The sequence below is a fragment of the Spermophilus citellus genome (assembly GCF_964194105.1).
Source record: "Spermophilus citellus genome assembly, chromosome: 11".
Taxonomy (NCBI): Eukaryota; Metazoa; Chordata; class Mammalia; order Rodentia; family Sciuridae; genus Spermophilus; species Spermophilus citellus.
Window position 1 is genome coordinate 134,292,796 of NC_138192.1, and position 26,538 is coordinate 134,319,333.

At 56.2% G+C, this 26,538-nt stretch overlaps 1 protein-coding gene across 7 annotated transcripts in view; it reads right to left on the reverse strand.

The window, feature by feature from the left end:
* PER2 (period circadian regulator 2) overlaps positions 1 to 11,869 on the reverse strand; it is a 40,717-nt gene extending 28,848 nt beyond the window's left edge. Inside the window, exons 1-3 of one of the 7 annotated variants that reach the window (XM_081261349.1) lie at positions 11,702 to 11,863; positions 2,590 to 2,829; positions 969 to 1,120 (exon numbers count right to left, since the gene is read on the reverse strand). In XM_081261349.1, the coding sequence (XP_081117475.1) occupies positions 969 to 1,120; positions 2,590 to 2,829; positions 11,702 to 11,721 (412 nt within the window). In that variant the 5' untranslated portion in view covers positions 11,722 to 11,863. The other 6 variants (XM_081261350.1, XM_081261351.1, XM_081261348.1 and 3 more) reach the window with 6 other exon arrangements.
* Between the last annotated feature and the right edge of the window lie 14,669 nt (positions 11,870 to 26,538).

Genomic DNA, 26,538 nt, shown 5'->3' on the forward strand with positions numbered 1-26,538 from the left:
TGGGGCTGGGAGCATCTGCACTTGGTGGTATGTCTATGGGACCTGCAGCAGGTGTCAGGGACCCCTGAACTGCATCTCCGAGGAGCTCGGTCATGTTCTCACACAAAAGTCTTAGTTTTATTCATCACTGGCCAGTTTTAAAAGCTCTTTCATATTTAATTTCTTTACTTTTTTAAAAAATATTTTTAGTTGTAGATGGACACAATGCCTTTATTTGATTCATTTATTTTTATGTGGTCTGAGGATTGAACCTAGTGCCTCACGCGTGCCAGGCTAGTGCTGTGCCACTGAGCCACAACCCCAGCCCTCATATTCTATTTTCTGATATAAAGTCCAAACGTGTATAAACGGGAACAGGATCTACATTTTGGAGGCCCCCATGACCATGTGCTTATGATGGTGGCCCTCTGCCCTCCTTCCTGGTTGAAATGACCACAAGGGCAGAAATTTACACATTTTTAAGTAAACAGGGAGTGCGCCACCTGAGTCCGTGAATTGAGCAGCTCTGAGATCTGGTGATGCCCTTCACATCCTGTACTACAGATGGCAGGTCTTCAGCAAAAGGCTGAGAGGTGCTTTGCTTTGACTGTATTCTGGCCCATGGCGGCTCACAAACTGCAGGTGACAATCTTCCTGGACTCAAGCCATGATCCCAACACCACCTCCCCATCAGAGTCTAGAAGACGCTGGACTCTCCTGCACGGGCCTGGCGCAGCCCGGGTCAGCGCCGCTGGCTGTGGCACACGGATGTCTCCTTCCTACCTGCTTCTCCCTCTGAAAGCCCACCACCACAGGAAACTCCCAGGAACGAAGCTTCCACTGCACATCACCACGGTTTTATGATTTCCTTCTGCTACTTCAGGAGGGAGTGTCAGAAAGGTGACACACCTGAGGTACCGACACCTGGGTTCAAACCTGGGTTCAAACCTCGTTTCCCAGCGGAGAGTGGAGGTGTAAAGCAGGCCTACCTTTCACCTGCTTCACGCTCCTCAGGGCGTATTTCAGGGTCGCCAAGGTGCTGGCCTTGCCCTTGGCCTGCTTGTCCGCGGGGAGGTGGACCTTCAGCTCTCTCAGCGTTCTTACCAGCTCTCGGTGTGCGTCTGCTTTGGCAGACTGCTCACTGCTGTGGAGCCAGGAAACAGAGGTTCGTGTGAGCTTCCCACGTCCTTCACTAGGAACCATGGCCTGGGGAGCTCCTGCGGGGGCTCAGTGGTCCCTGGCCTACCCTCCATGGCCACCACACCTGCTAGTCATGACAACCACGAGTGCTTGCAGAAGTGCCAAGTGGTCTGCTGGGAGCCGCTGCCCTGACCCCGTGAGTGCCGGAGCCCCTCCAGCTGCCACAGGGCTTCACAGGAAGGGCTGCTAGCCAGCCCCAGTCTGAAGGAGCAGACCTTGTCAGTGGGCTGTGCCCCTTGCCTGTCCCACTACATGGTGTTGGGATGACAAAGGACAGTGAGTGGCTTCCTGGATGTGAATGTGAACCATGAGCTCAGAGAAGAGGAAGGGGAATTTGTGAGAAGGGTCTTCATGCAAGATGAAGAGGTGAGAGGCAGACTGGACACCTGGACAAGGCCGACGGGGCAGAGGGCAGAGAGAATGATGGAAACCAGGCCCTGAGCCACGGTGGGCCCCTATGCTCAGGATTAAGAGCAGGATTTGTCCCAGAGGTGATTTAGAAATGCGTGTGCACATGAGGAGGATAATTTGTTCCAAATATCCCCAAAGAGGGAAGAAGGTTCCTGATGAGCTGCCCAGCATGCAGGCAAAGTTGGCTCAGAGTAGAGCTGGGAGGGGCTCCGGGTGTAGCCCACACAGAGAAGCCACTGGGACAGTGGGTGCCTGGGTGGCCAGGGAGCACCCAGTGCACAGGGCATGGTCACCCCCAGGCCTGACCTCCAGGGTCAAGTCTTTAGACTCCTCTAACAAGTGTCCTTTGGGGGTTCTGGCGGGCCTCACCTTTGGCCACTGGGCAGGGGAGGGTGGGGGCACTGCCCTGGGGCTCTGTCACTGCAAGGCCAAAGGCACCAGGGCTGCAGAAGCCGGAGGTAAACCAGACTCAGCAGCCGTGTGCTTCCCTGCTTCCTCCCTGCCAACCGGAGGAAACAGGCCCCGTGACACCGTGGCAAGAGAGGGTTACATCATGAGGTGGGGTGGCTCAGTCGCAGAGCGCCTGCCTGGTACACCAAGGCCTGGGTTCCATCCCCAGGAGAAAAGGAGGGGGGCAGAAGGAAGGACAGGCGAGATGACAGAGCACGGCACCTGCAGACACCAGGGAGCCGGACGAGAGGTGGGAACCAGGGCAGAGGGCCTGTGCGCCTCCCATGTGGGGGGCTGGCCACTGGCTGACCCTCCCAGAGCTCCTGTCCCTGGTGTCTGCTGTCATCAAACATGAGAAATATATTGATGACAGCGGCTGTCCTGTGAGGAGGAATGGACCCAGTTCATTTTAATAACTCTGCGTTAACAGGATTTTCAGAAACCTTGAAAAACTCACACACCATGACTGAAAGGTGCGAAATTGACCCAATCACAGGGCAATGAGACACACAGAGACAGCCACGTGTGCGTGGCCTGCGGCTGACTGACCTCTCCCGGGTGTTGGCGGGCTCCACCAGCATCCCCAGCTCCTTCCCGTTGTCCTCGCAGTCACTGCCCTGGGAGTCCCGCCCCATGGAGCAGTTTTCATTCCCACTTGAGCCACTGCTCATGTCCACATCTTCCTGGAGCAAGGCCTGGCTTGGCTGGGGATCCATGAGCTCCTTGGCGGGGTCACTGGTGCTGGGGGGAAATTCTGCAAATCCATTCATGTTGGGCTCCAAAACGAAGCTGGCAAAGACAGGCACGTTCCCAAGCATCAAGAAGAGTATGCAGGGTGACCGCAGGGGCCAGCGAGGGACGCAGCCCCTGGCACCTTCCTGCACATCCGCCTGGAACAGCAGCAGTGGAGATGGACCATGCCCACTCCTCCACCTCCTCCTGTGTCCTGAGCACCCACCTGGGGCCAGCTGCACTGGACCCTCAGCCCAACACCGAGGCACCCAGGGCCTATGGGAGACAGACAATAACACCAGTAGCCACCAGCCAGCAGGGGCGAGGCTCTGGGAAGCACACAGTCATGTCAAATGGGACACAGGGCCCAGGAGCTGCATTTTATAATCTCCCCAGGTGACATGGAGCAGCTGGGCTCGACAATCCTGGCCATCCCACATGGCAAGTTGCAGACCAGCTGAGGGTGGGGCCCGTGGGAGAGGTGAGGCTGGTGGGGTGGAGAGGGCACCAGGAGACCAGGGTTCCCAGCACCGCAGAGAGCTCGGGTTTGGGACAGAGACCTCTGCGAGTGGGGAGCAGTCCTTACACCCACCTGAGTTGTTAGGAGGCATGCAAGCACCCTGAGCACCAGAGCCACGGGACTTGGCTTGCATGCAGAGATGTCCCCACAGCTACACGACAGAAGCTTCACCTTAGGTGCTTTGGGGGCAGATGTGTGGAGGGGGTGGTATTAGGGTAAGATCAGCACCGAGGCTTCCACAGTAATCCTGGTGACTGACTGAGGGGTGAGCGGTCAGGGAATGTGTGGGAGGGGGACTGGTTAGAGGCAGGAGGCCATGAGCCCAAGGATGGGAGATGGTTAGATGTCCCTGGGCAACAAAGGCATGACCCAGGAGGGAGCTTGCAGCAGGACCCAGGAGGAAGCAGACGCTCACTTAAGCTGGGCACTCAAGGAGGGTCTGAGGAGGCACGGCCCCAGCCTGCAGGGTAGGTCAGGCTTGAGGAAACCACCAAACTGTGAAGTGGTGAGGGCGGGGAGAAGCTGTCCTCACCTCAGCCCGGAGGGACAAGAGCAGGGGCAGAAAGAGCAGGGGCAGGAGAACCCAGCCCCGCTGCGGCCTCCAGGAACAAGCACCCAGCTTCCCTCCTCTGCCTCCAGGCCACCAAGCCTAGGAAGCCCAGGAGGAAGGGGCCTGCGGGCTCTGGCTTGGTGGGTGGCAGCACCATGGGGAGGTGCCCTGAAAGTAGAATGTCCCCTGCTTCCTTGTGCTCAGGGAAACAAGCCAGCAGGAATCCACACCGCGTCTTGGTCCCACTGTGAGCACCCTGTACCCTGTGTGCAAGGAGCTCCGGGTAAGGAACTTGCCGGGGCAACAGACTGGCCCGACTCTGAAGGTGACTCCTCTATCCCACCAGGGTCACTAGGGCAGGGCCTCCTGTCGTGGCCCAGGCTCAGAGGTTTTCCCAGTGCCTGACTCTGGCCCGGTGTGGCACGGTGTCCTGCGCTCAGGCCTTCCCAGGGCAGAACAAAAGGAGGGAATGGTTTTTGGATTCCTCTTCCACCCCTTCCCTCCAGAACCCACACAAAATGAGCAAGGATCATAGAGCCGTGGGTTTTCTGCAGCCCAGGAATCTCATGGGATTTCAACAATTTGCCGCGAAACAAAGGCGCGCCCCGATAGTTGAAGGTCAGACGGAAGCAGAGCCGAGGACAGCCGCCCCGAGCCTCCGCTCTCTGCCCTCAGGAAGCAAGCGCTGCAGACCCCACTGCTGACCCCACTGCCACTGACAGGAAAGGAGAGTCTCCTGGACGCTGAACAGCCTGAGGCCTCCAACAGGACCTTGCAGAGAGAGGGTCCAAACCACCCTGGGCCACAAGCAGAGGCAGGTCCCCACAAGGGCCCAGGAGGCTGCACCACTGAGCCCCAGCGCCTTCCCTCGCCAGCACCTCCTGCGGAATTGCCCAGACGTGGGGAGAACCCAGCGGGCCGAGGAGGCCTGTCTAATTCACAGGCACAGGCAAGAGCCACACAGGGTGCTTGAGAGGACGCACAGCAGGAGGAAGAGATGGCACGTCGGGGACAGCACTGCGCCCCTCCTGGACAGGAGCTCACGACAAGACGGGCTCAATGACACAAGCAAGGAAGGAGGAGAAGGGCCACAGGCTGAGGCGAAAATGCCACCCGCATGGCCGAGGCCCAGGGACGGGAATGAAGGAGACGGCCAAGCAATCAGGACACTACAGGTAACGGTCCTTTCCGAAAGACACGGAGACAGAAACCACTATGAAGGACGCCCGTGAAGAAACCGTCCTGAGCTGATGACGCCATGAGCACCAGGCAAAATGACAGTGGCCACCATCCTGATGTGACTCATATTTTCAGGAAGAGAAGAAAAAGCCACCAGCATCAAACAGGAACAAGAGGTGGCCTTGGAGGAAGGCAGAGGCGCAGCGCTCCTGCACATCTCTTCTGGTGGGCGGTACCCAGAAGTGAACGTCCATGTGTAGCTTTGAGAGGACACAGATGGAGAGGGAGGAGGCTCAGCCAGGGACGCTGGGTGTTGGGTGCACACAGCTGGAGCTCAGTATCTGGAGTCATTATGTCCAAAAGACCAGCATCGTTCAGTTAAGGCAAGCCCAGTGTTCTGGCATCGTCTAGCACTTGGTGGAAGTTCTACGACTTCGACGAAAGAGTGAAGGCTGCTAACTTTTGGGAAGAGGAGGACAAAGTCCAGATTCTGTAAACCCCTGCCACAGGGGAGCCCCCAAAATATGTGAACTTGTGGGAGGTCACAGCCCAACAGCATTAAGAGTGCAAAGGAAGAGACTGTTTACCAGCAGGTCACCAAAGGTGTGCTAGAGGAAGGACACCAGCTCGGTGCTCAGAGTGTGTCCCAGAGCTTCTCTGGGGGGACTTGTGGGCACCCACCCCACTTGTCCAGCACATAGAAATTCCCGTCCCTGTGCACAAGCTATGTGAGCACCGTGTGGGGTGCAAGGCCTGGAAGTGCCGCTGTAGGAGCTGCCTGCAGCCATCAGGCCACCATCCCACACGACTGCCCTGGCCCTGGGCCCGGCCTCAACTCCCCAGCTGGGCTCCTGCCTCCACCTGCTCAGCTCCAGGAGGAGCGATTCTGGTGGAAGGAGCACGGGCTCACAACCACCAGGCAGGTGCTTAGAGCCCGGCTCTGAGGTCTGCCCTCCTCTGGTCTCGCATACTCCTCCAGCCCTTGATCCTGACCTTGGGGCTCTGCATGTGCTGCTCCCTCATGCCCATGGCATTCTCCTGCAGATACCCCCATCGCCACGTCACCGTGGCTCCTTCTCATCCCTGCTCTGTTTGTCCCCTCCAGAGCACAAGCTGCACAAGGGCAGGAGCACTGGGTGCTCCTTGCTGGACCAGGGACCTGGCAGATGCCGCTGCAGGCGTAAAGCCCAAGATGGCACAGACTGTGGTGCACTGGCACAGAGGACAGTGAGTGGTGTTCAGAGGAAGTGGGAAGACGAGATGTGAACCACCAGAAGGACGCTAGAAAGGCCAGGGCATGCCCCAGGCACTGCCTCCTGCGCCTGCCTGCGGCGCTGAGGCCTGCCGTGTAGGCGCAGTGGGCACACTCCTGCCCCTGGGCTGACCTTCTAGTGGGTCACAGAAAGGCAAGAGGAGCTGGAGCACACAGGTATTTCTGGGTGCGAAGGGGAAACCAGCAAAGCAGGCAGCAGCCAGGACTCCGGAGGGGGCAGGGCGGGGAGTGTGGTGCCCTGCGTGCAGGAGCTACTTGGCAAGACCTTGTACCTGAGTCTGCAGCCACTGCTCCTCCCAACCTGGGGACACCCAGGGGCCTCCTGGCCTCACACCTGCAGTGCCAGAGTCCCTGGCTCCTTCCACCACACAAGGACTAGGGTGGAGCCCCACACCCTGAGGTGGCCTTGCTCCCCAGCTGCCACCAAAGGCCCCATGAGGAAGTGCAGGGAAGGAGCTCGCTCTGAGAGCACCTGGACTGCGGGGAGCCAGGGCTGGGGGCAGCACCCCCCCATCCCTTCGATTTGCCTTTTTTTTTTTTTGAACAGCCTTCTGATGAGGCTCCAAGGTGCTGAGTGGCCAACTGGGTATTTTATGAGGCGAGGCATCATCTCAGGAGGGTGTTGCCTGTGTGCCACCAGCGAGGGCTTCCCCTTGTTTCTGTTACTTCCCTCTGGCCACCCTGTGATTGTACGTCCCAGTAAAGTTCAGACATATAAGGTTCATCCAGAGTCGGTGTCAGGGGGACTCACCTGACAGACCAAGAGCGTGGGCAGCTGGAGAGGGGACGCTCTAGGCAGAGGACGGCAAGCACAGGGTCCCGCGGCCGGCCAGTGCCCAGCCTTTGGGAAGGGTGGACAAGGCTGGAGCAGTGCCAGGGCAGGAGGTGATGGGGCCGGGTGATGCAGCAACCTGCGGGGGCTTTACTCTGAGTGAGATGGGCCCTGCTGGAGAGTCCTGAGCACCAGGTCTGCCTGACACTCAGGGGGACTGCAGGGTGGCATGAGGGGCCAGCAGAGGTCTTCCTCAGGCTCTCACTGAGGTTCCTGGAGCCGCTAAGGGGCTGTCCAGGGGTGCTGAGGGCTTTGTGCACTCCCAACCCCTGAACATCCTGGACCCCCCACCTCATCCCCACAGCCCCCCTCCAGATGGGAAGCCTGTCCTTTCTGCTGTGAGAGGGTTATGACGGCGGCAGAGGAAGGAAGGGCAGGTGAGTGAACGGGCCCTGGAGGGCCAGGGTTCAGCTGGGTTTCACTACTTCCTGGGTGTGTAATCTTTCTGTGCCTTATTTCCTCATCTCTAAAATGGGGATAATTGTTCATGCTTGTCAGGCAGAGTGGCCATGCCTTTAATCCCAAGATTCACGAGGCTGAGACAGGAGGATCCCAAGTTCAAGGCTAGCCTCAGCAATTTAGGGAGACCCTGTCTCAAAATATAAAATAATAAGGGCTTGGGGATGTTCTCATAGTAGAGAGATCTGGGTTCAATGCCCAGAACCAAAAAAAAAAAAAAAAAAAGTTCTAAAACAAAGTTCCTGTCTTTTATAGGTGATTGGGATTAAGGGGAAAAAAAAAAAAAAACCTAAGAAAGTACCCAGTAACTAGAGAAACAGCTGGACCACAAAGGTGATTTAAAGAACAGAGAGAGAGAGAGTGAGAGAGTTCACTGGCAGGGAGCTGTCTCTGGCTTGGTTTAAAGGACTAAGAGTTCAGGGACACCCCACCCCCCAGGCAACGGAGCTGCCTGTAGCACCCTGCACTGCCTGGGGCTCTGCATGAGCTCCTGGGGCTCCAGGCTGCCCCCAGGTTCCAGTCCCTGGGAACCTGTCTGAATAGGGTTCATTGGTGCCATGAGATCACCTGAGGGGAAGGATGCATCTTTTTGCAGAGAGGGCCGGGCAAGCCTGGCCAAAGTGGGAACAACAGACCAGGCCATGGGGCTGAAGCCTGTTATTCTCGCTCTCAAATGGACCCACCTCATTTTGCCAAGCTGGCAGAACCGACCTGCTGGTCCAGGCAGACTTACAAATGTGTCCCCAGTACTACGGGGGCCACACTGCCAGACCCGGGTCGGGGTGCTCTCTAAGGGGGTGCAATGGGGTAGAGGCCAGCCTGGCTGAGAAAGGGCTGGCTGGCTGCCGGCCCAAGAGGTTCTTGATGCCCTCTTTACACACATCCCCCTACTGGTTCTACCCCCAAACAATGGTCAGACTAAGAAGCTGGGCTTGCACCCTGACCAGGTCATCTGGCCACATCCGTGACCAGACAGAGGCGATTAAGAAAGTACAGTCAGGGATAAGATCAGGATCTGGTGGGGAGGGGAAGGGGGACCCTGGGGTAGCAGCTGCTGACGGTGGCTGCTGGGTTCCTGGGCCATCCATACTTGACCGAAGGCCTGCAGCCACCTCTTCCTCCCAACCACCACCAGGATAAATAGTTAAACAAAAAGAACTGGAGCAGTGGGCCAGCTCCAGCCTCCCGCGCCTGGCTCGGGGGATTCTCCTGTCAGTCCCTGCCTGATAGGAACTGCTGGTGAAGTCAGAGCTCAGCCAACAGTTCAGCAACTTCTGTGATCAGTTCTTTGAGATGGAAGTGCAGATATGTACATTGTAAGGTCAGAGCAGGATGCATGTCCCTGAACTGAACACACCCTTGTGACCAGCCTCCGCCTCCATCCCTGCCCCCAGCCCAATCCCAGAAGCCCACTAGACTTCTGGCTTCTCAGAGCCGGCCCACTCCGCCTGCTTTCCAGCATTACATAACAGGCTCAGACAGCTTGTGCTGTGCGTCTGCAAGCCCTGCTGCATTTACAACCCCAAATATTAGAACATGTTTTCTACTTCCTGGTAGAAGCCAACTCCCTGAGGCCAGACTGCTGTAATCTGGAGAAAATGTTTGTCCTGATAAATAAACAGCTGTGTTCTCCATGGAGACGGCTGAGTAACTGTGACCAGGACTACCCAAATATGGAGGGGAAGAAGGCACAGGGGAGAGGCATTGTCTAGGCCTCCCTGGGGCTCTCCTGCACGCTTTTAAAACCATAATAATGCAAAGTAGCGGCTCCCAGGCCTCTATGTTCAGGGACTGCAAGTTGGTGGGTTCTAGGGAGACTAGGCATTTGTTTCTCATGTAACTCAGCTGTTCTTACTCTACCCAGCGCTGAAGCAAACAGGTCCTGATTTCTTCCGTCACCCCTAGGGAGAGCATGTGGAGCCCTTCAAGGATGCAGGGGAGCCATAGCACGGCCGGCTGCTTAGGTCGCCCTGTGGTCTTGGCCTGTCCCCAGCACTGCTGCTCCCTTGTTGCTCCCTGTCTGCTCTAGGCTTGGGAACACAGGGACTCCTTTGCTATGAACACGCATACAATGAGCATAAAAACTTAAAGGAGGGCCAGGTCCCCGGAGGGACGCCCTGGGCCCAGGGGGGACCAGCAGAGCCCAGTCTGCACTGCTGGTTCTCCCCGGGGTCTTCAGGTGGGCCGCTTCCCACAAGGGCAGGGCACAGAGGTTTCTGCACACAGTGGGGCTGCGTTCCCAGTTGACTTCATGGAATATGGTGATTTTCCAAAGAAAGAGCAAAGTCTGGCACGCTGCTGTTTCTTTGACTACATGCTAAGAGGTCCTGCCAGCCACCCAGTGACCTTCCTGAGCTGCAGCCCTGCGGTCTGTGAGGCCTGCTGAAGTTGCATCATCACTAACAACAGGCCTGCCTCCCAGAAAGTTCGGTGTGTGAGAGAAGCAGCACAGATGAGAGGAGCCTCTCCTACCACCTTCTAAGCACAGCAGATAGCCTCACGGGGGCATCCCATGACCCCAAAGCAGGCGTGGGCCAGAAACCTCTCCTGGGAAAATCATCCCTAGGGTGACAAGAACCTAAAACCCTGGAGTCAAAGTGGACCTTGGAGACTCCCCAAGCAGATGAGGAAACCAAGGCCCAGGGCAGAACTCAGTCACCCAGCAGCAGCCAGACGGCTGGCACAGGTCTCTGCCCGCGCTCCAGTATCGACAGAAAGCTGGGGCTGCACTAGTTCTGTATCAATGAACCACATCAAGGTGACAGTGTCAGACATCTGTGAACACCCACAGCACCATCCCTACACGGCACGACACAAGCTACCACTTAGGAAAAAAAAAGAAGTCCCATGTTCCATTATAATCCACGACTTACAAAAAGTGATTAGCTCTATGCTTAGAAACTGCTTCCAGTCACAGCCTTCAGACAGTCCTGTGTCCTTCTTAGCCACACTCAGCCTGGGACCAGGAAGCCCAGGTGGGCTAGGGTGGGGACCCCCTTCAAATAAGGGAGATCAGTGAACTGGCTGTGCCAGGAGGGTCCTGCCATGGTTACTCTCGGGGGCTCTAAACATTTGGGGAGCTGAAGCTCTCCTCCCAAGCACCAGCCCTCTCAGGACCCAGGACCCAATCTCAGGCCTCTTGCCCCTCTGGAGGGCACGCTGACCCAGGGTGATAGGAAGACCCCAAGGGGCCTGGGCCTGCCATGGTGTGCACCTGGCTTGCGTGCGTGCCTCAGTTTCTTCTTCTGTCAAGCCTAGGGGTTGCCCTGGCTGATTTCCAAGGAGCCTTCTGCCTCCCTTGTTCTCTGAGTATGAATCAGCTTTCCAAACTGGTTCCTTCTGTGTGGGTTACAGAAACCCCGGCAACCAAGCTGTCATCCTTTACCCTTCCTGGAGAGGGAGCAGGCCACCGCCCGCCCCTCCATGCCTGTACTTGGCAGCCCAGGCACTCCCCACAAGGATGATGTGACACCTTCACCTCAAAGTGGGCTCCATCCATTCTGGGGAGAAGGAATAAATACATAGTGGCCCAGGACAGGGCAAACTGGGTAAAGGTCAGGGGGTCTCCCTCAGGATTCCCAGGCCTGGCTTTCTTGTCTCTGCTCACCACTCCTGGACCACTGCTCACCCATGGCCTGGGAGCAGGAAGCCAGCTTCCCAGGTGGCCGTCTCCAGGGACAGTTGAGCTGACTCTGGGTTCCTTCTTCCTCCCCTATGGGGTCAAGGGTGGGGGCAGAGTTGGTTCCTAAAGGAAATCATTTAAAAAACCACAGTCTGGTGTAGCAGTCACTCAGTAGCTGTGTCTTTAGGCAAGTTGCCTGACCTCTCTGGACCTCAGTTTCTTAATCTGCAAAACGGGAATACTAGTACCTACCTCGCAGAGTTTGGGTGCGTGTTAATGTCACCGTCTGCATTTTGAGTAAGGCCGAAGATGTCCTGCACACCCCTTCCCAAGGCCGTTCTCGGCCCAGGACGTCAAGCGGCCCCGAAAGCCTTGGGAGCCGGCGCCGCCGGACCCCCTCCCGCCAGCCTGCGGCCCGCCCGGCCCGCGACGGTTACGTAAGCGAGGAGCCGCTGCCGCGACCGTACACCCGCCTGGCGAGCCGCGCCACTCACCGCCCCGCCGCGTCCGCCATCTGTCGTCCCCTGGTCAGCCCGTCGTTCCGTCTGCCCGGCCCGCGCCCGCCGCCGCCCAGAGCAGCCTGTAGCCGCCGCGCCGCCGCCGCCACCGCCGCCGCGCCGACCGCTGCTGTCACATAGTGGAAAACGTGACCGCGCGCGCCGTGCCCGCCCCTCGCGCCCGCCATTGGCCGTGGCGCCGCCTTATCTGCATATCTGGGAGGCCGGGCCTGCGAGCGCCGCACGCCCATTGGTGGCGGCGCCCGTCGCTCACTTTACATAAGACGCACATGGAACTCCATGTTCATCGATTCGGTTCCTCAATGAAGACGCGTCACGCTTGTGCCACCCCCTGGTCCGCCCGAGTGGTCCTTTCCACTTCCGGCCTCGGCACCTTCCATTCAAGGCGTCCCGCAGCCGGCGGCTCGCAGAGCTCGGAGTGGCGCGTACCACTGCGGCGCGGGGGAGCTGGCGTGGGTCCTGAGTTGCTCCTGCGCACCTCGCGCCCGGCGGAAGCCCAGACCCGTGGGGGGCTTGTCATTTGTGGAGGCCAGCAGGAGGCGCGCTCCCGGGCCGCGGGAACCTCCTTGCGGACCTCCTTTCTTCACGCATTTCCATTCATTCATCAGCTCACTCTCTTGTTCATTCATCGCTAGGCGCTGGAGCTGCCCCGGGGACGTACACTGGTCGGCCGCAGGAGCTCCAGCTCCTGGTGCACGTCCACCCAGGCCTCTTATCGACAGGACAGTCAGTTTCCAAGACCTTTCTTATTTTTTAAATCATGTGTCGCAATTTTTGGTTTTGGAAATAGGGTCAGTGTTACTGTAAGGAGGTACAAAAGACATAAATAATGTCCTTGTTCCCAAGCACATCATGAAGGAGAAAAGACTGCTTTCTAAAAAGAGAACTTAATCAAGTACTAAATTGGGTGAGGTGGATTACAGATTAACCAGGGCCAGAGCCCTTCTCAGAGGCCCCATGGAGGAGGAAGAACTTCAGGAGTGGGTACAAGGAAAGAGACGTCCGGAAGAGGAAAGCTTTCCCAAGGTGCAAGTCACAGAGACACACCAGCCTGTGGGCGGGGGGATATGGGGGACAGCGCCCGGTAAGCTTGAGGCATGTTAAACCCCCATCGCCTGTCCAGAGTGTCAGGAAGGAGAGCAGAACTTCCCCTCTGATTGGACTGCTTAGGAGCCTGAGACTTTTCTGCAAGCAGTGAACAGCCCGCAGAACCTGAAAATGCACAATACGATGGAGAGGGGAGGCTGGCCTGGCTTGGAAGGGACCAAGGGGCACTAGATGCAGTCCAAGAACCTAGGCCCTGTGGCATCTCCCTCCACTCTTCCTCATCTTTTTTGTGCTCCCCTGGGGACCAGGGAGGGCAGGAAAGAAAGTTATGGACCTGTAACCTATAGGTAAACTAAGCTGCTAGTGGCTGATGCCAGCTAACCCACATTCAGGAATTCCCGTGTGTGAGCCCCTTCTTTCCCTCTACCTGACAGGTGTGCATGCAGCTTCTCAGTTGTGAAAGGAGGCGAATGCCAAGTCCATCTGGGCAGTCCTTCCCACCAAGCCCTGGAAAGCCTGTCTTGGACTCTGCAGTGTCAGGCTGGCCCTTCTCTTGCCATGCTCCTGCCCCTCCCCTGACACAGGCACACAAATACCAAGCAAATCCAGCCCGGCTGCTCCCTGCACACACCCAAAGGCCCTTTTGTTTCTTCCCTGACATTGACGTCAATGGTGGCTCCATTGTCTGAAAACAACACTGAGCAGACGACTCATCCACACCTCCGGTTCTGCCTTCTTCCTTGGCTTTTCCTTGGTCTTACTCTGTGTTCAGCCCATAACCTAATGTCACACTTCCCTCTTAAATTTAGCGCATTCTATTTCCACCAATAAATTTGGTAGGAAGACATAGACATCAATTCTTTTATAAATTCTCAAATGCCATGGGCTTCTAGAACTCTCTGGTCTCAGTTTTCAGTGTCTGGCAGATGGTTTATCCTTTCTTGTTATTGGAAACTTTCATTCATCCACACAATATTTGTTGACACTTGAGGATTGGGCTCATGTAAAAACACATCTGACTGAAACCCTGCTTGTGAGGAGTTTGTGAGGTAGGACCGATGGCAGGGCAGGTCCAGACGCAAGTTAGTCCAAGATGGGGTATAAATCCCAGGCAGAAAACTCCACCCCAGTTCTTGAAACAGAGCCCATTAAAGTTAAAAGCAACTCTCTGATGACAGCTTTTCTGCTCTGCCTGGAGTTTGCTCTCACTGAGAATGGAGGCTAAGGGGCAGCCCCGTGGCCCCAGTGGGCACCACCAAACCAGGCTGTGACCAGTTTCTGATTACTGCAGCCTAGCAAAATCCGCACACATGTTTCCTGCTTTGTGACCCACTGCACCCCCAGTCTTCTTATAAAATAGGTGTGCAGGGGTACATGCTTATAATTCCAACTACTCAAGAGGCCAAGGCAGGTGGATGGCAAGTTCAAGGCCAGACTTGGTCATGTAGTGAAACCCTGTCTCAAACTCATAAAGTGGGCTGGGGATGTAGCTTAATGGTAAAGTGGCCCCCCAGGTTCAATCCTCAAAACCAACAAAAGAGAGAAAAAAAAAGCCTGTTCACATCCCTGAGCCCCCTCAGAACATGGAGATTTGAGACCAAAAAAGGTTCCCTCTGTCTTCCTCAGGTCAGCTTTCAATAAACTCACCTTCTTCACCAACCCTTTTTTCTCAAATTATAGTGGAGCTGAGCCGTGGGACTTTGGATCCTGCTAATCCTCCAACAGAGGGGAACACCCTGTGCAGACCCGTAGGCCAGGCCTTGTCCCTGGATGCCTTTCTCTCTGAATCAAGATGGAAATTGGGGAACGGAGAGGGTGTATTGGGCAGTTAGACTGAACAGGGGTGGTGAATCCTTTCCCCGCCAGTCCTTGCAGATCACCGTCACCTCCATCCAGTGCAGAACTCATGGATGGCCAAGCGGCCATGGGCACTGGGGGAGGCAGGCTGGCCAGGAGAAAGCCAGCCCTTCAGGTGGAAGAGGAAGGGTTCATGAGCTGAGGTCCCAGGCTGCTGGGGAATGTGGTCAGTGGAGGAAGCTGGCCTCTGGTCTCAGCCTTCACCCATCCACCTCCCACACAGAGGCCCATTCCTGCCAACTCAGCCTTCCCCATGCAGGCTCGTGCCCTGCCTGGAGGGCCTCTGCGGCTCTCCCGCTCCCCTGCTTGGTCAGCCAGCAGTTAACCGGGGGCCTACTTCACACCAGCTTCTGTGCCTCTGCTGCCTCTTCTCCTTATGGATTGTGTGGTTTGAGGGGTGACTAGCTGGGGCACAAACTGGGGACACAGGAGCCTGGGAAGAGAATCATCTCAACAAATGCAGGTGGGGGTTGCCAGCAAAGCCCCCTCTAAGGTGGAGGGGACCTGTCAATCTTTCCGGCCCTCCAGTCCAGAGCCCTCTTCATGGTCCTAGGGACAGTGGAGGTGGGAATGCCTGACCCTCGCTCTCCAGTTTCCTGCAGCAGACCCCAAGTTGGCATGGTAGCAGCTCCTGGCAAGGAGACCCTTAGCCAGCTCTCGGAGGATGGGCAGCTGTGTTCAGGGTGAGACAAGGTCTACCTGTCCCTAGTGGTCAGGAAGGTCCTGAGCCAGGCAGGTGGCCTAGGGGCAATGCCTCTTTCTAGACATGAGGTAGACTGAGAACCAGTATAATTTTTTTTTTAATATCTGGGATTGAACTCAGGGAATTTAGCTACTGAGCTACACCCCAGTTCTTTTTATTTCTTATTTTGAAATAGGTTCTCACTAAGTTTCTTAAGGTCTTGCTAAGTTGCTGAGGCTGGCCTTGAACTCATGATCATCCTGCCTCAGCCTCCCACGTCTTGGGATAACTGGGTGTGCACCATGACACCCAGTTAAAGAATGTATCTTGATCATGCTGGCTGCCTACTGAGTTTTTATTTTTATTATTTTTGCGGGGGTACTGGGGATTGAACTCAGGGGCACTCTGTGACCCCTGAGCCACATCCCCAGCCCTATTTTGTATTTTGTTTAGAGACAGGGTCTCACAGAGTTGCTTAGCACCTCGCTTTTGCTGAGGCTGGCTTTGAACTCGTGGTCCTCCTGCCTCAGCTTCCCTAGCTGCTGGGATTACAGGCGTGTGCCACCGCGGTCAGCTTCCCACAGCTTTGTCTCTGCAGTACAATACTCTGGATAGACTTGTTTACTTCACTGTAGTATATCAAAACAAAAATATAAATAAGTGCATAAGTGCCCCAAGCTTCCGCCTTTTTTATGTTGTACATCTGCTTTGTATTGCTATAGGATTAAATGTGTACCCAACCAACCTCTCTTATTGTCAATTTTGCAAATTAAAAGCATAGTTTTAATAGAAGCAAAACCCCACCACAATGATACCTGTGGCTTTGTCCCTCCAGGTCAGTGGTACTGCTGGGGACAGAGCAGTCTTCCTGGGCTGGTAGTGCCTGGCCTTCCTCAAGCCCAGCTGGCACCCTCTAACCATGTCGCTTGAGAAAACTTCAAACTTGTTGGTCATAAGACCATGGGAAAGGGTCTGGGGTTGTGGCTCAGTGGTAGAGTGCTCACCTCGCCCGAGTGGGGTCCATCCTCCTCAGCACCACATAAAAATAAGTAAATAAAATAAAGGCCTGGAAAAGAAAGACAGGAAGCCAAGGACTGAAGGGACAGCTGTGCTCTTGGCTGGGGAGGAGGGAGCCATGGGGCACAGTGTCTGGCCGGCCTGGTGCGAACTGCAGGCCAACCCTTTCCCTCAGAACCTGTGGGCTGGGCTGCCCGGGTTCCTGCTCTCTGGCAGCTTGAGCTCCTTCCCGTGGTCTCTGAACCACCCATTCCTCTGGCTGCTCTGGGGGGAAGGCCAACAAGGCTCCGTGTCCTAGGTGAGCTCCGACTCCGAGGTGACCCTGTCTCTGAGGTGGCTTCCTACGTCTGGGGTGATCTCCGTGTCCAACCCCACGTCCAAGGTCACACCCGCTGCAGTTTGGATCTGGAATGTCCTCTGAACGCCCACTTGCCGAAGGCTGGCCCCAGTGTGGTGCTCTTCAGAGAAGGTGGAACCTTCATAAGTGGGGCCAGTGGGTTTGGGGTCCCTGGTGGGGAGCCCCTGAGGGGGACTGGGGCGCCCGGCTCTTGCTCTCCCTCTCATCTGCTGTGAAGCAGACCTCGTTGGCGGACCCACTGCACCACCAATTCTGCCTCAACTCAGACCCAACACCTTTTAAAAGGGCCGCCAATTATGGACTGAGACCTCTAAAACTGAGCCAAAGTGAACTTTTCCTCTTTCTGAGCTGACAACGCTCACCCTAGGTTCAGAGCGATGCCCATTCTGAAGGTGGCTCCTGGCCTTCAGAGACCCTGTGCGTCTGAGGTGCCTCCACCTCTGCACTGGCCTTCCACGTCTGGGGTCAGCCCTTGTCTGAGCCTCGTGTGTGAGGTGAGCCCTGCACCTGAGGCGATTCCCCTGTGGAGGTGATGGTTGTGTTCGAGGGCCCTTCTCCTTCCTAGGGCGGGAGGCTCCCCCACCGTCCAAGTGCCATCCTGTGTCTTCTGAGGAACTAGCCTGGGGAAAGTCCTACAGCAGGCCTGGCTGCCCTGTCTCTTTCTGCTAGCATGTCCCCAAGACTGCCACCTTGGCTTGGTTCTGTCAGCATGGTTGTGGGTGGCACTGAGAGAGCCCAGCTGGCACCCCTAACCTTGGACCTCCTGGAGTGGAGTCAGGAACTGGTGCCCTGTGTGCCCTGGGGACCTACAGGGCCCGTCGCCACCAGGGTCCTTGATCCCAGAGTAGAAAGCAGGAGACTGAGGTCGGGGCTCCAGCCTGGGTGTGAGCCGCCAAGGAGCAAGCGCGCTTCCTGAGGCCAGCGTCACTCAGCATTCTCTCACTTAATCCTCACGCCTGCGGCAGACATGTGAGGGCAAGACAGGAATCACGACTTACATCACAGAGGAGAGAACCTCTGCCATGGGACCTCAGGGCCACCTGCCCAGCAGGCACACAGCCTGGGAACAAGCTGGCTCAGCAGGGAAGGCCACACGTCCTGAGGGGCCAAAGTCCAAGCTCCAACATCTCTCTTCTTTCCTGGAACCTTCTCTGGGCCTGCCCAAAGCTCCTCTGTGAGCGCAGGGCCTTCTCTGCATCTCTGAACTCCCCGCTAAGCCCATAGAGACCAGGGTGCAGCTTCTCTGCCACTTCTCTGTCCAGGCATGCCAGGCTCACACGCCTTTCCCAGGAGGACGCGAGCTGGGCACTGTGCTGCCTGGTTCCCCACCTTCAAGTCTGCCCCGCAGTGAATGTTGCTCCAAGCCCTCCCTGCATGTGACCTGTGCTGGGGGGGTCTGCACAGGGAAGGAACATCACTGTCCCTGGACCAAGGCTGGTTGGGAGCTACAAAGGGGTTAATCTGGGTCACTCTCAGGGTGGAGGCATCCCCTCTGGCTGTGTGGCAAAGGCGGGAGCCCAGGTGTGTAACTGATTGCATCAGCCCTAGGGCCACGGTCCAGGGGAGGCTAGGAAAACACTGCTTGCTTAGCCATCTTGTTATCCCTCCTCAACAGACAGCCCTGCAGAGGAGAAGGGAGGGAAAACAGGAGCCCCACTCCTCCCTGTGCCACTATGGAAGCTGCCAGGATGCCCTGTTGCCCACGTGGCAGGACCACTCAGGTGCACAGGGGAATCCTCTGGGCTTGCTGCCAGCAGCACCGGGGGCTTGGATAGTTTGCATCAGTGCCACTGAGTGAGGTAAATGGTGGGCGCTGAAGGCCAACATGCACCTTGGCTGCAGACTCACGGCCCGGGCTGACAGTGGTCAGTGGCATCCTTCTGGGAGTGGGAGCGCGATGGTGTTCAGCATATCTGTCCTGGGCGTTCCCCGGGACCCCGAGCAGGAACTGGGCATCCCTGGTAAGCCTACGGCATTCACTCACAGGATGCTTATTTGGCTAGTGTGGTGACCAAGACCCAGAGAGCCCCAGCAGGTCTGGACTCAAAAAAGGCTAAGAGCTCTCTCTCCAAGTAGGCGGTACCTGTGGCTTTGTCCCTCCAGGTCAGTGGTACTGCTGGGGACAGGGCAGTCTTCCTGGGCTGGTAGTGCCTGGCCTTCCTCAAGGCACCCGGGTGTCTAGCACAGACAGGGTGGGGTGAGAGGGATCAGCCAGCTGGGCTCCCAGGAGACCTCTCCCCACACGGTGCACACACAAAGCCCTGTGCCCTTGGCTTGTGAACAGGGAGCTGGCGGAATTCTGACCCATGTGAGGCTGGGGGACCAAGAGGAGTGACAAAGGGCTGTGGCCATTGTCAGCAAGGGACTCTGGGAGAGAGACGGTGGTGTGGGCAGTGGGAGACCTGGGCACAGTGGAGTCCCTGTTAGAGGAGGGAGCATGTGGACTTCTGGTCTAGGAGTACTGCCCCCCCACCCCCCCACCAACACCCCCCCCCCCCCGAGCTTTGGGGGCGGAGCTTTTATTTGCAGTCCCGCGTCCACCCTGCAGAGCAGCAGGTCCCTCCAAATCTCCTGAGAAGGCCCCAGGACAAGGCTGCATGAGTCTCCTGGGTGAACCCTCTGCTGCAGGTCCACTCTGGGGGGTCCGCCCAGCTTCCCGATGCCTACTTTGAGTCTTTCCAGTCATGAGGAGTTGGCAAGTGGGGATCTGTGCCCTGAGCCCCCCCGGATGGCCCTGCAGATGGGGTGCCCGTCTGGAGGTGCTGGGGAGGACAGCCATCTCAGAGGGCCCTGGGCTTGCTGGACGTGGGTGCCCAGGGGGCTGTCGCTGACGGCCTGAGAGGGGTCACGGCTGAAGGTGTTGGCGGAGCTCTTCCCTTGTGCGTGGCAGAGCAGGCCTGGATGGACCGTGGAGGAAGGAGGCAGGGACAGCCAGCTGATGCACTCCCTTGGCTTTTGTCCTCTGTGGGAAAAGAGCCAAGGCCTGGCTTTCACTTGGCCAGTCCAGAGAGTGCCTGGGCTGAGCTTGGGGACCTGCCACTCATCTGGTCTGCCTCCTGTGGCTCCTGGGGAAGCAGTGATCACCGTGCTTTCTCTTCTCTCTTGCCGTCCTGGGGTCACGCCTCCCAATAAGGTGCTAGTTCTTCAGCCTGTCCCTGGGCTCTGCTTTCTAGGGAACCCAAGCAAAGACTCATGGAGGGCTGAAGTGGTTCTAGAAAGCAGACCCTCACATGGGGCTTCATTTGGGAGTTAACTGCCCTCCCATATTGGCCCAGTTTTCATGAGTGTACGGAGACCCCTGAGGCAGTATATTTTAAAAAGAAAAGAGGTTTATTTAGTTCTGGAGGCTGAGAATCCAAGATGGGAGCCCATGGATTTGACTCCTGGTGAGGACTTAATGTGGGGTGGCAACACGGTGGGAGCACATTAGAGATGGCATCACCAGACAAGAAGCCAGAGTGAGAGCAGCGCCAGGCCTGCTTCTTATTTACAGCCACCACTCGAGAACTAACCTAGGTGTCCCGTGAGAATCACCTCCACCCCCTGACGGCAGCACCCTCAAGCGACTGAAGGAGCTCCTTAGAATTCCACCTCCTGAAGGTGCGCAGCACCTCCACACCCCCACGCAAACTTGGACTCCCGGGGGATGAAGCACAGACGGGACAGGAGCCACCTGTTCCTGGTGTTCGTGGGAGTGCAACAACCAAGTGTTTCCCACCATGGCCTGCTGGCCGAATCCGGCCCACTGCCTGGTTCTGTGTGACTGATGAGTTAAAGGCGCAAAGCCAAAGAGCATGGGGAGGTCACCCCAGCCCACAGCCTCACCCGCGTGCTCCCTGCAGGTCGTCTGCCGGGCCTGTCTGGCCATCACTGGAGCCCACCAGGGGCCGGGGTTGACGGGGTGAGTGGGGAGGCAGAGAACAAGGCCCTGGGGATAAAGCAGGTGTGGTGCCCTAGGAGTGGGAATAAAGATAATGGCTGATTGGAGGAAGGGTGGCCCCCATGCTGGACCTGGAGCCCTGATGGAAAGTGATGGGCTCGGTCAGCTAATCGCCCATTTCATTCAGATTCCGAAGACCCCAAGGCCTTGCCAGCAGTTCAGGAAGCTCACAGTCTGACGGCCACGGGGCAGACTGCACACTCAGGCCTGGAGCCTGGCGGTCAGGAAAGCAGAGCCACCAAGGAGGCGAAACCGCAGTCCACCTCCTGGCACCACCCAGCCAGCATGGCCCTGAGACTCCACTCCCTGGGTGGAAGAGCCAGGGACCTCCCTCCCCCAGGTCCCCAGACGCCTCCAGGCCAGCAGAAGCCTCCTTCCCCCAGAGAGCAGGGTGGCCACATCTAGCTGGACTCCTCCCTGGGGCAGGCGCCTGCCTGCAGGAGAGGCGTGCTCTCTCACCCCTGCCCTCCTGCCCCCCTCTGGTTCCAGGCCCCCTCTAGGGCCAGCTCTCACATAGCTGGAAAGAGAAGTGGCCACTGCTCTGGGGGGAGCTTGCCTGTCCACCACAGGAGTGCAGGGCTGGCCTCCACGCCAGCAGGACTCCTGGAACACAGAAGATGGTGGGCCTTGAGTGTGACGGAATGGCGAAGGCAGATGTCGCTGCACCGGGACTCACCAGGGCCTCAGAGCCCGTGCTTTGTCAGGGTCACTGGGGACGCACTCTGGCCGTTCACTGGGATGGTGCGACTGTGCACCAGGACATGTCTCACAGCTGGCCCTCTGAGAAAAGGTCAAGAAAGAAGAAAAAGAAAAAGAAAAAACTCCTGCAGCATTCGTCACCGTCTGTGGTGCCCACAACTCCACTGCGGCCAGTCCCACGCCGCCACCTCAGCCCTCTTACTGTGGTGGTGCTGCCGGTCACAGCCACAGGCATGGAGGGAGGCCGGCCTGCCTGGCCCTGCTCAGTCCCTGGAAACCAGAGTTCAGCCTGCCCAGTTCCATGGAGAGAGGGGCTTCCCCAGGCCCAGAGCTGGAGGCTGTTTTCCTGACTCTTTGATTAGAAGATTTTAAGTGTTCGTGGCAAGCTGTTTCTCCAGGTCATTAGACTTCTGACTCCTGTGGGAGGACTCTGCTGGATGTCCGCTCGGTGGGAGGCCAGCCACAAGAATGACGGTTGGATTTGTCAGTTACTCTTGAGAGGGGGTGCGCCTCTGAGGTCAAGGCTCTCCTGCTCCAGGTGGCATGAAAAAGTCCCCTGCGACCAAAGAAGCTGCTTGAGCAGGTCAGGGGTGTGAGGGCCCTGCTCAGGGCCACGCTGCTCTCCCAAGTGAGGCAATGCACTGGGGCTCCTCTGGGAATGACCGGCCCACGGGTGTGGCCTCCCGAAGCACCTCGGGATGTGGTTCCCAGCGCAGCCAGAAGCCCACGCTCACCATCCTGCCCCGACCGACCCCCAGGCCAGGAGCAGCTCACTGAAGGTCTCAGAACGGCTGTGCTGTTCTTGAGAGACCCCGACAGGGAGCCCTGTCAGCTGAGGATGAAGAGGGCACGATCTTCCTCGTGTGGAGAGCCTGGCTGAGAAACCCAGATTTGCAATTTATTTATTTATTTTGATGAACTTATCTTATACGTTTTCAGAGGTGTGTGTGGAAGTGTTCATGGAAGAGAGCAGAGAGGCGTGCCCAAGCTTTCACCGTGTTCTTCTCTGTGGAACCTGGGGACGTCAGTTTTCTTCTTTATATTTTGCAGCATCCTTCATGTCTATAATAATGATTTATGATGTATCATTTTGTGCATCTAATATATTCTATGTGATACAATTTTATATATTATGATAAGCATCTTTTTTTCAAAAAATTTTTTTAGTTGTTGATGGACCTTTATTTTATTCATTTACTTATATGCAGCTCTGAGAATTGAACCCAGTGCGTCGCACATGCTAAGCAAGAGCTCCACCACTGAGCCACCACCCCAGCCCCTCGATAAGCATCTTGATAGTGAGAAAAATTGTGGCTTGAAAGTAATAAGCTATTAAATATAAGATGAAAATTTTATCTCAATAGGATGTTTAGTGTGTAAAATGGCTTGCTCTGTAACACTGGACACGTGAATAGACATGGAGACTCGGACCCACAGCACTGAAAAGCAGACACAGGGAATTCTTGCCTGGCACGCATGAGGCCCTGGCTTCCAAGCTCAGCAAGAAAAACAAGTTAAAAAACGAACAAGCACCAGTGAATTCTTTACATTGTGGACTGAGGTGGTCTTGCAGGGCTTGTACAGCAGGCTGGGTGCCGTGATTGTCTGGGTCTTGAAGTCCCCCCTGTGCCCGCTCGGTGGCAGCCTGTGGCCCTGCTGAGAGGTGGTGGAGCCTTCAGTAGGTGGGGCTAGGGGAGGGATTTAGGTCACTGGGGATGTGCCCTGGAAGGGGGTTGGGGCTCTGGCCCACCTTCCTCACCCTCTACTTCATTCCCAGCCTTTAAGAAGCGAGCAGCCAGGAAGCCACCGGCCCATGGGCAGCGCCGGCAGCTGACCACAGGCGGAACCCTGTGCAACCCTGAGATGAAATGCACCTTTCCTCCTTCTAGCTGCTCATAGTTAACCCAATCATGGAAAGAAAGCTGAGGAGCACAAGTGTGTCCACAATCCCAGGCACCCTCTGGGGTCTGAAGTGTGTCCTGGAGAACTGGGGGTTCACAGAGCTGCAGAAACCCCGTGGGCTGCTCACCCAGTGCTCTCTTTCCCACAGGATGTCCCTTAACTTTCTAGGGTGTTTGCTTATAGGCCATGGATCTCAAAGGTGGACCCTGCCTTTGAGGCTCCTCTTGGCACAGTCAGGGAAGTGGGAAGTGCCCTGCTTCCTGCTCAGGACTCTAATAAGTGATGCCCTCAGCCAGGCAGCAGTGCCCTTGGGCCCAGAGCAGATCCCCCCTCCTCTGATGCCCAGGTCTGAACTGGGGAAGAGACTGTTTCCCTGCTCCAAAGCTCATGCCCCGCCTTGGAGAAGATCAGGGCTGGACCTGTGTGCCATCTGGGTGAGGAGAGGTGTCCTCAAACAATGATGTCAGTTGGTGCTGGGCCACGGCTGCTCAGAGTCCTGGCTGTCACGTATCCCCAACTATTGCTTTCCACCAGTGCCTCACACCGGCAGCTTGAGTCTCAGTGCCTCCTCATCCTGCTCCCTGACTTCCTTTCCTCCTCCTCCTCTCCAGCCACACAACTGGACTCCAGTTCTAAACTCAGAACTCCATCCAACACCCCTTTCATGCAACTTTAAGTGGCATCTCATGCTTGGGGTAACGCAGAGGCTCTTTCATTCCTAGGAAGTCAGTTGTCAACTTGGATCACTTAAAAGTTTAGGAGTTTTCGGCTGGGGATGTGGCTCAAGTGGAGAAGCGTTCACCTGGCATTTGTGGGGCGCTGGGTTCCACCCTCAACACCACATAAAAAAAATAAAATAAAGATGTTGTGTCCACCGAAAACTGAAAAATGAATATTAAAAAATTCTCTTTCTTTTCTCTTCTCTTCTCTTCTCCTCTCCTCTCCTCTCCTCTCCTCTTCTTCCTTCTCTCTCTCTCTCTCTCTCTCTCTCTCTCTCTCTCTCTCTCCCTTAAAAAAAAAAGTTTAGGAGTTTTCTCCAAATCAGTTTGGAACTCAAAATAAGAATCATTTCCTCTTCTTCCAAAGATGAGGTTCATCCCATCTACATTGTTTGCTTCATTTTCTGTTCCTACATGAAAATATTTGAGTCCGGGTAGCTTATGAAGAAAAGAGGCTTATTTAGTTTACTGTTTTGGTTAATGAAAGTCCAAAAAGCACGGCACCAGCTCTGGTGGGGGGATCCCCTTGGCTGAGTTGCATATGGCAGATGGTCTCATGAAAGGAGCTGTGTGAGGGACACGAAGGCAGAAAGAGGAGGTCTAGTCTCAACTCTTTTTATAACAATTCCCTTGAGAGAACTCCTGCAAAGCCTTTCAAGGACACACCCCCAGTGACCTAAGCACCTCCCATTAGGTCCCACCTCTTAAAGGTCTGCCACCTCCCAACACCACCTCACTGGAGACCAAGCTTCCAGCCCATGAGGACCATGTCCAAACCCCAGGAGCATCCTATCCAGAGTTTTCCTCTTGTTTCTTGCCAGTTCTCCCTCCCCTCCAATAATCAGGTCATCCAGATTTCAGGTGAACCCAGAGATGACCCTTCCCTAAGGACCCCCTGCACTGGCCAAGCGGGTGCAGCCTCTCTGAAGCCTACATCACATAAACCCACCGCAGACTTGCTCTCTGCTGGGAGCGGTCCCTCCAGGGCTGCAGGGTGCATAGGCCAAGGCCAGGTGACACCCACAGGGGCCAGCTGTCCCTGCCAGCTCGGGGCCACCAGCTGTGTGGCCAGTGTGTGCATGTGTGCCCATCCCCGGGATCCCCATCTTGGCTGGATCAAAAGGCTGACCCATTTTCAGTAGTGACCTTCTTGTAGTGGCAAAGCCTTTGTTCAGTTTGTATAGGAGCCTGAGTCTGGCCTCCGGGGGGTGGCGGGTTTGTGACTTAGGGAGTGGTGGAGGAAAGCTGGCTGTGGCTCTTCAGTGAAATCTCACCTCCTTTCTTTCTGGAAAATTTCAAAGACTATGTTTTCCTTTTCTCAGTCAAAATTTAAACCTCTCTGCCGACACAAAGCCTCTGGTGGACAATGGGAACAGCCTGAAACATAGCCCTCAGCAGGGAACTGCGGTGAGTGCCCGCCCTGCCCCCAGGGGACACCATGTGCCTGACCACTGCTGAGCACACAAAGATGACTCCAAGGCAGCAGGGCAGTGTGGACTCAACCTGTGCTGGGAGCCTCCACAAGAGGCACTTAAAGTGAAAACAACCCCTTCAACTCTTGAAATGCTCACGTTCCTCCTGCCTGTGGAGCTCTGGGAGGCCTGGCTCATTCATAGGCTCTGGAGACAATGCATCTCTGCTTTCTCCTGGGGCCAGCTTCATGCCTAGTGTCCTCCGTCCTGACTTTATGGATTTGGCTTGGACCAGGGGAATGGCCCAAATGTTGTGCCATTATCTGTCTTTCCATCATGCCAGATATTGTCTTTCTGTAGAAACCCATCACGCCTGTGACTCCTCCCTGGTAAGATCAGAAATGAGCCTGCTCCCCCCTGCTCCCCCCTCCTGGGCCATCCGAAGAGAAGGGCGCTAGCGGGTCCAGGGCAGCAGCTTCAGGCAGCACCAGGTGACCCCCAGAGCCAGGCCCTGGAGTCACACCCATCCGGCCTCAGAGCAGCTCTGCCATGGACCGCCAGCGTGAAGCAGGTGAAGAGTCTTGTGCCTCAGCATTCTTTTCTATAAAATGGGATTAAAATAGTGCCTACCCTGGGGTTATGTTTTTCTTTAATTAAATTTATTAATGGTGCCAAAATACACATAGCACAACCTTTACAACCTGAACCGTCTTTCAGCATACAGTGGAGTGTTAAGTATGTCCTTGTTGTTGGGCTATTACCACAATCATCCACCTCCAGAACTCTTTCTCTGCACAACTGAGGTTCCTTCAGCATCCCCTGTCTGCCTCTGCCACCCCGACAGGCTCTCCTCTCCGTCTCTGAGTTCCACTGCTCTAAGTGCCCTGCTCAGCGAGTCACCGGGCATTCTTCTCCTGGGGTCTGGCCTATTGCTCTTCAACCATGGTGAACCGAGGGCTAGAATTTCCTTCCTTTAGAGGCTGAGTTCTGCCTCGTCACACAGACGGACCACCTCGGTTCATCCATTTGTCTATCAGTGGACACTCGGGTTGTCTCCACCTTTGGGCTATTGCCAATAGTGTGCTGTGGATGTGAGTGTGCAAACACCCCCTCGCATGTGCAGATGCCTGCTCTGTTCTCAACCCACAAGGGGAACCGCCAGGTCGGCTCTAGGTGCTGG